Source organism: Eptatretus burgeri, chromosome 18 (assembly GCF_056783735.1).
Source record: "Eptatretus burgeri isolate ZD-2024b chromosome 18, Ebu_testis_v1, whole genome shotgun sequence".
In the NCBI taxonomy this organism is placed as follows: Eukaryota; Metazoa; Chordata; class Myxini; order Myxiniformes; family Myxinidae; genus Eptatretus; species Eptatretus burgeri.
This window is the reverse complement of record NC_140978.1, coordinates 35,762,356-35,774,528: the sequence shown is the minus strand read 5'-3', so window position 1 is coordinate 35,774,528 and position 12,173 is coordinate 35,762,356. Positions and strand designations below refer to the sequence as shown.

At 42.1% G+C, this 12,173-nt stretch overlaps 1 protein-coding gene across 1 annotated transcript in view; it reads right to left on the bottom strand.

The window, feature by feature from the left end:
- Positions 1-828: 828 nt before the first annotated feature.
- LOC147008869 (metabotropic glutamate receptor 8-like) overlaps positions 829-12,173 on the bottom strand; it is a 579,707-nt gene continuing 568,362 nt past the window's right edge. The window contains exons 10-11 of the mRNA XM_085863764.1: positions 5,828-6,074; positions 829-1,579 (exon numbers count right to left, since the gene is read on the bottom strand). Of these exons, the coding sequence (XP_085719890.1) occupies positions 1,527-1,579; positions 5,828-6,074 (300 nt within the window). The 3' untranslated portion in view covers positions 829-1,526. The remainder of the gene's footprint in view (positions 1,580-5,827; positions 6,075-12,173) is intronic.

The window sequence follows — 12,173 nt, the reverse complement described above, 5'->3', positions numbered from 1 at the left end:
AACTTATCACGAGGCCTCCCTCTGATTCTTTCAAAATACTAACTCAAAAACTGTTATGAACCTTAAAAAAAGTACAGTTCTACAGCCCCTGACACAATTCTCGATATCAAAATACTCAAAACGCTTTAGGACTGGAAACAGCTTCAGAAGGACTGGAAGGAGAGCTCGCCACCCAGTTGTCCATGTGAGCCGACAAATTGATATTTGAAATTGGATTCAAACTTGTGGTTTACAGGTTACTATTTTATGCATTTATTAAGATTTTAGAGCAGACTCTCCATTGTTAAACACTCGAGAACAACTGTTCCCATACAAACCTTTAAGGAAATGACAGTGCCTTCGGTAACTCATCCCATGCTGAAAATGATGGGCCACGTTGAAGTACCACGATAAAGTGTGCCATCTCTGTCTACCTGAGCACTTCGACTTTGGAAGAGGAAATTATGTTGCAATAAAAAAAAATGCATTTAACCGTCAGCCCAACCTCCATCACTTTAAACTCGAGGAAGTTAAAGTCCGAGCAAGAACCAAATGAATAAAACTCGGTCTTGGCATACATAACGATGTTTGAAATAATTTCATAAAACAGCAATGTACCACTCAATCGCTAATTACCAAGCTTTAAATTGGTGTGGGATAAATTAATTTAGGGAATATGGAAAAGAAACAGGTGTGATGGGCCACATAGCTCTTCCCTTTGATCAAGTTTCCTTGCATAAGTCCACTGGCAGGGGATGGATGAAAGAAGCTGAAAAAGAGATGTAAGCAATTACCTTTAAGTGAGCGCCTCATTTTGCAATTCAAAAGCCACAAGGACACTCGGTAATATAATCTCAGTTTGAAGTATGAACTTCGCCTTTTATTGAAACTATGCTTTTATATCAAAAGTACATTCAATCCATTGAGCAGTTTGTGGGAGGGAGAGGAGCAGGCCATCCAAGGGAACTTCAAATATACAACAAGCTATTCAATGCAAAGCAAGAAAAATGGAGACTGCACAAATAGTCTCGTTCATTTTTTTTTTCACCAGGACGTTTTCAGAACAAAGACGAGATGAGACAAGCAGTCTGAAAATGATGCTCACAACCATTGCAGCCTCGTCACTGTGGAGTTTAAGAAACGGATGCGGTGTTTACACTGTATTCATAACAACAATTCGTTCCACAGGATCAAGCAACATCCCCAAAACACCTATTTGTTTTAGAACATAGCAAACTTTTCTACAATACACTTTTTTTTAATTCCCAGGGAGGAATGAACCCCCAACAAGGGGAAAAGAAAATTCAAGGAATTAAAAAATAACATTTCCATTCCTTGGAGGCAGTAGGCTTTTTCTAAAATCTCTTTCCAAACCCGTCACCTACGTAAACATGCGCCAGAGCACGCAAAACAACAAAACAACCTGTGAGTCGATGCGACTGCCCCGCACGCCGTCTCACCGCCACGTGCTCCAGGCCCTATGGGCACGGCGTGTGTCGGCACGAGCTGCACGCCGCGCGCGTGGCCGAACCTCCCAGTTGGCTCGCCTAACTCGTGTGGTTGCTGTAGTTGATGTAAGTCGTCTTTTTCACAGGAGAAGCTGTGGAGGGATGGAGAGGGTGTGGAGAGACTTCTTAAACATCAGAAGATTTCAATGGCGACCACTAAAATAAACGAAAAGTTGGTCTCTTCTCGGGGACCCAATGGCGATGGTCCGAATATGGTGAAGTATCGATACCAACAGAACATTGATCAAGACATGTTCACGCTGTGGGAAGCAAGGAGAAGTTGGAGTTTTGCGCATTGGCAGGGCAAAAGAGGGTTGAAGGGTTAACGCTTGAAACTCCAGCTTCTCAGTCCTTCCCACTCAGAACTACACTAGCCTTCACGATTCAGACTAATTTTCCATTCGAACTGTCTGTACAGATGGCAAGATGTCTAGACAGAGTCAGTCTGGCATCATTGGCTACCTGGGTTGTAACCCGAGATATAATTATTGATTTGAAGGGAAAGACCAGATCATCAAAACACAGTTCCATCATTGGAATGTTGAATATCATAACTCATTTATTTGTTGGGCTGGCAGGATGACCGAGAGGTATGCACCCTCAGTTTGCACAGCTCTGAGCTGTCTTCCCTTCGTTTGAATCCTGATCCAGCTATAAACTGTCACCCCAGTGTTTCACATGTATGGCGAATCATCAATGTGTGTGCGATCACTCAGATGGAAGTTAAACTGGCTGTCTTGTCTGCCAGCATCAGTTGGTGGACATTAAAGATCCCACGGTATCCTTTGTGAAGAGTCGGTGAGCTATCGCCAGCAACATGCACAAATTACAAATTCCTTCCCCTTAATTCTTGGGTCAGAATGATGACACATCTAGGATTGTAACCTTATCCAAGAAACAGCTTTAGCAGAATCGACACTCTTTATAGAGCATGATAGATTATATTGTTAATGTGGAAGGGTGTGAGGATCCATAGCTAGACTGTGGTAAGTGTAACATGGTCCGTGTGTTTTGAGTAGATTAAATTGCATGTAACAGGGAGGGACCTGTCAGAGTAAGTCATCTTGTAAAATGTGATTCTGAGGAGGCAGCATATGCAATTTATAGACAATATAGTCAGAGTAATATGGTATGCATAAACACCTCTTGATTGTGGGTGGGGCCAGGTGAGGACTTCCCTCACAGGGCACACATGATCACAAGTGCGCGATTCGCCAATTACAATCTCTTTGACCGGTGTGTGGAAGCCATGTTGGTGTAGTGGGCTATTTGGCCAAGAAGAAGCAATGTGGATTTATTATTATTGGAGCCACCCCATGGGTGGGACCGTCTGGAGGAGGACAGAGGCAAGAGGAAGAAGCTCCTGGCAGATAGTGAAAAGAAATGGCACACCAGAGCTCTTGGTGTGCAGCAAGGACAAAGGAAAAGGACCCCAGGGATAGAAGAGAGACAGAAGAACTCCATGTGCACGGAGTGCAAAGAAGACAAACGAGGGTGAAGAAGAATAGCCTGGAGAGGGGACGGAGAGCAGACCAGGATAAAAGGTCCTGACGCTGAGGCATACTGTGTTAACGGAGCTTCAGACATGACAATATTTTGGGGAGAAAAGTAAATAAAAAAAGAGACTAGCAGTCTTCTCCACAATGGAAGACATCTTTACATAGATGCAAGTCAGTCGGCATCTGCAGAAAAAAGTGACGAATTTTCTCAACCAAATATTCAGGCCCCCCTAACAAACGGACGCCAACGTTGTCAGACGGAATGAAAACCCGTCATTCTTGTTACAAAAACAGCTATAATTGATGAAAAAGCGGCCGAAATTGAAACCAACACAGTAATTACGGTCACAATAGCAAATATAACCGAAACCAACACATTTATTCTACACGCAAGAACGGTCGTGACGGACACAAGAACGGTCAATCCCGAAATAGAACAGCGGGGAATGGAAGCAACATCGATTATTTCCATCGCGAAACGGCGGAGACCGAAGTGAAAGCGATTCATTCCGGTTACCAGAACGTGGGAAACACGGCGGCTTGAAAAGTTTTTGAAGTTATAGGAAGTTAACTTTAACGTAGTCTGCCTTGAATATATCATGTCTGTTAATGAAAACCCGTTTGTGGTACGGAGTATTATATAAGCAGTGATAAATGCGCCCTCTTGACTTAATGTGTGGCTGACATTTCGTGTAATTCATGCCCCGTGCTGCAGCGATCAGTGACGATTGATCGTTTATATTTGCAAGAGGTAAAATTTGATCGTAATAATAAATTGCAAATTCCAAGAAAGTAACAAAGTTAATATGAAGTAGAAACTGTAAGAAGATCCCATACACGATCCCCTATGTTGAACTGGGCATACACAACTAGCGATCCTTCACTCGGGGGCTCGAAATACAGGCAAACCAAACATTACCATCACAACAAAATTCGGTATAATAAACTGTTAAAACTACATCAGGTACTACCCACTATATATTATCTATATTACATTTATGTTCGAGGCACAAACACTAAAAATTTACATTCCGTAACAGGTCGTTCTACTGCATCCGCCATCTTGTTCGCACTACAGTAACCGGAATGAACCGCTTTTGTTTCGCTCTCGGACGTTTCGCGACGGAAATAACCAATCTTGCTTCCGTTCCCCACCAATCTATTTCGGGATTGTCCGTTCTTGTTTCCGTCACGACCGTTCTTGTGTGTAGAATAAACGTGTTTGTTTCCATTATATCTGATATTGTGACCGTAATTACTGTGTTGGTTTCAATTTCGGCCGCTTTTTCATCAATTTTAGCTGTTTTTGTAACAAGAATGACGGGTTTTCATTCCGTCTGACAACGTTGGCGTCCGTTTGTTAGGGGGGCCTGATATTAAGAGAGGTATAATGACCTCCACGGGAAGAGAGTTTCTCAAGGCGGTTACTTCTCTCCTTTGAAGGGTTCTCTCTCTCTCTCACTTTGAAGAATACCTCACACCCAAGATGTTGTGTACCTCCTGCGCACAGGGATTAGCATAACTCAACATTCAGTTGAGAAAATTAATTTTCTTCCCCATAAACTGACTCATAAGTTAGCTTTTTAATATTTTAAAAGATGAAAGGGTATGTTTGATTCTCAACAAAAATGAACCAAGTAAAATATTAAATAAAACATTTGGTGAAATGCCAATATAACTGCCAAAAAGCCTTCTCCCTGGTTACTCATAGTTTTAAAATTATAACCCTCGTAACCCTAACTCAATCTCCAACCCTAATAACCCAAACTATAAATCGAAATCAAACTCTAATCTTCACCCTGATAACTCAAACTATAACCCTCACAACTCTATCAGAAACACAACTCGAACTCCAGCCATAACTCTTATCTGATAACCCTAACCCTCAAAGTCTCAAAAACGAACTCTAACCCTCATAACACTAATTTTACCCTCAACCCTCAACCACTCTAAATCTAACCATAATGCTAACTCCAACCATGACCATCATAACCGCGTCTCAAACTCTAACCCGAACCCTCATAACCCTAACTCAAACTTGAACCATAACCTGAACTTAAACTTGAAAAATAGTACAAACCCTCAAAACCTTAACTCAAATGCGAACCCCAACCCTCATAACTCCAACTCTAACCTTAGTCCGCAAACTCTCAAAAATCAAAATCTAATTCCAACCCTAAGTCTCCCTCACTCAAACTCTAGCTGTATTGCCCTAACAAACAAGAGCTTACTGCAGTCGTGTCACAAATATTAGCAAGCTACTCTCCCACATTGCATATGGGTATTAGCTACTAACGTTATCGAAAACAACAACAAAAAAATATCCCCCCCCCCCACACCTCCACAAATTTAAATCCCCATACATTGCAAACAATGTGTCTGTTTCAATCTACTGTGCCCTTTATAAACAATAGTTGAGCTGTCTTGCCTGGGTTCGAATCTCGACCCAGTTATAAACTGTCACCCTGGTGTTTCACAGACAGGGCGATTCATCAATGTGTGTGCCTTCCCTTGGGTGGACGTTAAACTGGGTGTCAATGTGAAGCAAGCGGCCAAAGCGGTCAAATTGTTAAACTCTCTGCATGTGGCTCAGAAAGGTGCAGGTTTGGAATGGTGTGATCGGCCAGTTCCCATCACGCAATGAAATGTTTCATTATGTCACATAACCTTCATACCAGTGAGGATAGCAATTCTTTCAGTTTTTTATCAGCTCATCGATTTCAAATTTGGGAAACAATTAGTGATGCAGGTGGAAAAGCCACAGGGACTTTTGGTTCGAGGAGCAATGCATATAACCTTGGATACTGCACCATTCAACAAGAGTTTCGTTTATTCACTTACTGTTAATCTCTGTGTTCTCACACAGCTCCGTCTTGGCCTGCCCATTCGGTCGCTCGCTTGCCTTCTGTGACAGCTTCTGTGACATGGTGGCCGCCGTGACCACTGCCTTGAAGCTGCGCTTGCGCTTTTGCACATTCTGCTCGGGGTGCAGAAGAATGATGTACACCTTGGGAAAGAAGAGCATTCCTAGGGCCACGGTAGCGCTGAGACTCATAGAGATGGTCAAGGTCGTTGTCTGGATGTACAGCTGAAGATAAAGAAACATCGTAGATCACCAAGACAAAGCTGATGACAATAATAATAATAATAATAATAATAAGAAGAAGAAGAAGAAGAAGAAGAAGAAGAAGACGAAGAAGAAGAAGAAGAAGAAGAAGAAGAAGAAGAAGAAGAAGAAGAAGAAGAAGAAGAAGAAGAAGAAGAAGAAGAAGAAGAAGAAGAAGAAGAAGAAGAAGAAGAAGAAGAAGAAGAAAAAGAATTACAAAAACTAGATATCGCTAAGGGTAAGCAATCGCCAAGGAGAAGTTAATCCCCTTGGTGATCGAATGATCACCGCAATCGAAAGGCCAGCAATCCAATGATGGCCATATTCTTTTCAGACCACCATATTACCTTGACCTTCAACATTTAGGGATAGAGTTAAGTGTAAATTAAGAAAATGTGTCCCCATGTCCAATCTATCCATAAAACCGAATATCATGAAAATCGGAGTAAAATTATTCAAGTTTTTACTCATGCGGTCATAATCTGAAAAAGTAGGTCAAGGACACAAATCAAATATCAGGTGCACACCTTCAGTGAAGGTACACAATTATGATGCAGAAACATCTTGGAAGGCCAAGTGGTTTTTGAGATTCCACAGTCAAAATTGAGCGAGGACAAGAAAACGCGTTTTTTTTTTTCATACAACCATTTGACCTTGACCTTTAACCCGGAGGGGCATGTGGTACATTAAATGTAAATGGCACTTGCTCTCGGCTATCGAGAGTGGGAAATTTTGTTTCGATGAGACAAACCTTAGTTGAGTTATGGTGAAAAACGTTAAAATGTCTATAATTAGGTCATGACCTCAATAACAATTGGGTTAAGATAAAAATTATGTCAACCTGCATAGTTTGTATTCCCATTATTACTGCAAAATTTAATTCCAAAAGTTCCAGCCGGCTCAGAGATACAGCTTGGACATTGATTGATACAACTCGGAAATTGGGAGTGCAGGAAGAAGAAAAAACCACAAGAAAGACGTGCATACACGACACTTGCGAAATCCATAAAACAAATCTGCCCTCAAAAATAATTGGTGGTTGCATTCAATGACCAAATATGCAACTCCTCTTCAAATTTCAAGTCAAACGGATGAAAATTGACAATTTTAGAAATCCGGCTTATGTTGTTGACCTTTGGCCGATGTTGACCTCAAAAACAATAGGCTTCTGCTTATGACGAACTCTACCACGTGGTGAAGTTTCAGGAAGATCGGATTAAAATTGTGACCTGTCGGCGATAAACGTACAAAAAGACAGACAGACAGACAGACAGACAAGCAGACAGACAGAATAACGCACAAGACCAACCAATAAACTTGAAAATCTTCGATTTTTGCCAATAAAAAAACCTGAATGGTGGTTTAAGTACACTTGGGGGGTCTAAGAAGCTCTGAGGTACCATTATAATTGGGTGCACTAATTGTAGAAGCAACCACGACAACAGGTATAATCTTCCCTTTTCTGATGGAGGGAGGCTAAATAATAATAATAATAGTAATAAAAAAACAATAATAATAATAATAATAATCATCATCAGCATCAGCAGCAGCAGCATGATATCAACTTCGCCAAAAATGGTTTCCTTTTTTCCATCCACAATTAATTTAGATAATACCTTTAATGCATCAGCAAAATGTTTTTTGTGTATGTCATCATACCGTGCGCGTTTCAGGAGTGCTTCAGAACCGCTTGGGAGAGATAAATAATTTAATGGTGGGACATTCATCATCATCATCATCATCATCATCATCATCATCATCATCATCATCATCATTATTATCAGCCTATTTTCAATCCACTGCAGGACGAAGGCTTCCCTTACTTCACGTTTGGGATTATTTGCTTACTCGCCACAACTGCCAAGTGCGGGGTGGCGAGAAGGTCTCGGCAAGACTTAATAATTCGATTAGGGTTCAGGCGATAGCTCGCCTCCTCGTCGTGAAAGATGCCGTGGGATCTTTAACGGAAACTAATGACCAGTGATGGTGGATGGGTCCTCCGGCTTAATATCCTCCAAATTGACGTCACACATCATCCTACATGTGAAACAACAGGGCGATTGTGTCGAGATTTGACTCGGAATTTCTGCTCAAAAGCGAGTACACGTACCTCTAATCTATCCTGCCAGCTCAGTGGGACATGAGAGATGGATAAAGGTTGCAAACCCTTCCAACGCCACCCATCTCGAAAATTTTCAGGCACTGCACAGTTCACAAAATCAAGAACTCGATGTGTGCGGAAGAGGGTGGGTAATGTGACGACTCCATTGGGTGAACAACGTGTGTTATTTATTTACTCTTGCAAAAGCAGAAGGAGCAACAAGAAACCTGCACAGAAGCAATCAGCACTGAGTTTGAAAGCTTTGGTTACATGAAGGTTAAAAGTAAAATAAAGGTTCTGGAATTCAACGAGAATAGAATTATTTGAGATATTCGTTCTGATAATGTTGAACACAATTTTCAAATCAAAACTATCTCCAAAAACTACAAAAAAAATAAAATAATGCAAACACCCAACACTGTCTTGGTCAGGTTATAAATTAAACACTTATTTACCATATTAAACCATTCAACATCTCCAGTGAAGTTTATAGTTGGTGGGTCGAATTTTTCTTTTAAAGTGCCATTTTGCATGCTCATCACTAATCGGAGTATCTACAGCATTCTTGTGTAATAAAAGACAATGAAGAGACAATGCTGCACAGAAATTCAAACATACACCGACCGGACGGTGAAGGCGTGATGCCAAAGGCAAAACATATGGATGCACTCGCTGCTGGAATCGCGACCTTCATAAGGGCTACTAAAACATGGATGTGGGACTCTTATAAGTCAGGGAACCGTTGGATCACCAAATGTATCCCAGCCGCGCCACGGTGGAGCGGTACGAGGGCATCTCGTGTGATTTTGTTACTCTGACCCGAGGCTCTGCCTCACAGTATCTGGAATATCAATGTCCAATTCTGCCAATTTGAACTGAAAGTCGCAGGCACAGATTTGTTGGGCCACATCTTCCAGGAACATGGCTTTCATCCCCAAGCATTGCCTGGATGGTTAGGCTTTCCTCACATGTCTTTTTGAGACTCGACAAGCTGTCTTTAGCAAGTACAATCACATTACAGCAAGCTTGGAAATTTTAACCATCGGGCAAGGTAACCTTTTCATAAGAAAAGGGAAGACAATCAAATTGTTTAAAAATAAAATGGTTGCCAGCGAGTACAGCAGACAGCACAGGGATGGCTTATGGGGATGCGGAGGGGGCATGAGGGAGAGTGTGAGTGGGGTGTGGGGTGTGGGGGCTGACATCTATTAAATATTTCATACAATGGAGATATAATTTACTCTTTGCAGCTTCATGCATCACACACAGTTGGGCTAAATTTCGGCCTGCTTTATCTGAAGGCCCAGCTATCTGTGTTTTTAAAACACTCAAGCGACATCAAAACTGTTATAGCATATATCAAGAAGATCAAACGCAGCTTCAGCTTAAGGCTTTAATAGGATATCCACGTGACAGATTCAATAATAAAGTCCTGACTCCATTGCCCTTTTTAGGCCAATAAATAGATCTGAAGAAATTTAACAGCCGCATAACATGAAGCAACAGTCATTCCATAATGTCACAATAAAAATACATTATTACCTCAATTTCATTCCCTTACCATCTCAACTCAAAGTCTTAGGGATTTATGGCCTGAAAATTTACACTTCCATGAGCTTACGAGGGTGAGCACTTTAAAACCACAGTGCGGTAAATGCACAGAAGCACTTCATGCACCTATCAAAGTAATGACAGCATCCTATAAATTCCTTAAAGGGAAAGCACAGTATATATAAATATATATATATATATATATATATATATATATATATATATATATATATATATATATATATATATATATATATATATATATATATATATATATATATATATATATATATATATATATATATATATATATATATATATATATATATATGTTGTTCGTCTTTTGGCTGCTCCTGTTAGGGGTTGCCACAGCGGATCATCCATTATGATCCGCATACTGATTTGGCATAAGTTTTACGCCGGATGCTCTTCCTGACGCAACCCTGGTCACCTCTTATGACACAGGGATAAGGATTGGGTTTCGCCATGATTCCGGGATGCCCTACACCCTCTCATAGCGTGGCCCAGCGCAGAGCTCCCGTCCTCAAGCGATCCTCAAACCCAAGCCTCCGGGTAGCCGGATTGGATTACAGGTGCACGCCGCTACACCCGGTTATATATATATATATATATATATATATATATATATATATATATATATATATATATATATATATATAAATAAATGATATACAATTCTTTTGAACTACTGATTCACTGACTGACGACTGATTGATATTAAAGATCGGAGCCTTCCGGGTGACAAAGAAAGCTGAAATTTTGCGTGCCGATGGACGTTGAAGCCAGTACACCGGAAAACATCACAGAATTGTCGCACAACATCCATGAGGGGAGAGCACCAGCCTTGAGGGGAGAGCAGTACACCATCAGGCTGTGGACGAAAGCTTTGTATGTGGTTCGGAGCTCAGGTGGGCTGAGGAAGGACTTTGCACGGCGGAGGATTCCCAGTCGGCGACTGGCTTTGGAGGCCAAGTTGGAAATGTGGCTTTCCCAGGAAAGTTCATGGCAGATAGTGAGACCCAGAAGCTTGAAGGAAAGGACTTCTTCCAGAGGATTGATGAGAAAGTCGACGGTGGGGGCAGGGTGGGGGGGGTTCCAAAACGGTCCTTTCGGGGAGACACAGTGAGAGTATGAGATTTTTCAGGATTGAAAGATATGTTCCATGTGTTGGACCAGTTTGTGACTTAATCCAGATCTGCAGAGAGCGAAGGAAGAAGCTGCTGCTTGCCGGTTTGAGGGATGACAGATGGTACGGCAGAGGGTGGAGCCATGAGCAAAGAGATAAAGAGGATTTTCCAGAGAGTTGGAGAGATCATTGATGAACAGGGAACAGAACACTGCTTTGAGGAACTCCGGCCTGGACAGGAAAAGGGGATGAGAGAAAACCATTTTGGGCCACCTGTTTGCTGTGACAGGAGTGGAAGTCTGTGAGCCATGAGTGGAGATGGCCTAGGATAGCATAGGAAGAGAGTTTGGTGAGCAGGGCAGGGTGCCAGACCGTGTCAAAATTTGAAAATTTTTGTCAAAAATGTCAAAATGTCAAAAATGTCAAAATTCTGTGTCCTAAACCCATCACTATCTCTACCCACTTTACCCAGTCGCACCCAACTGTCCCTGGACTCTGTATCCTTTTCTCCTGACAAGGTGGAGAGATTGCTTTCAAACCTCGAGTCAGATTCTGCAACCGGTCCAGACGGCATCAGCCCACGTGTCCTCAAAGCCTGCTCTTCTGCTCTTGCTCACCCTCTCTCTGTTCTATTCACCCTCTCATTTGCCCAAGGTCATCTACCATCTGCTTGGAAATCTGCTAACATCACTGCCCTGCATAAAAAAGGTGCAAAAACAGATCCCTATAACTACAGACCAATCAGCCTTCTCCCAATCATCAGCAAGGTGATGGAATCCATCATCGCTTCAGATATGAAATCCTTCCTCTTCTCCAATGGCTTGATTTCCAATCATCAATTTGGTTTCAGACCAGGTCACTCTACCCTGGATATGCTGCTTCTGCTCTCCCATCAATGGATGGAGGTCCTCAATGCCAGACAGGAAATCCGAGCCGTATCCCTGGACATATCACGTGCTTTTGACACAGTCTGGCACCCTGCCCTACTCACCAAACTCTCTTCCCATGGTTTTCAAGGCCATCTCCACTCATGGCTCGCAGACTTCCTCTCCTGTCGCAGTCAACGTGTGGCCCTAAATGGAGTTCTTTCATCCCCTCTTCCTGTGCAGGCTGGAGTTCCTCAAGGTAGCGTTCTGGGCCCTGTTCTTTTTCTGGTTTTCATCAATGATCTCTCGGACTCTCTGGAAAATCCTCTATTTCTCTTTGCCGACGACTCCACCCTCTGCCGTACCTTCTGTCATCCCTCAGACCGGCAAGCAGCAGCTTCTTCGCTCACTGCAGA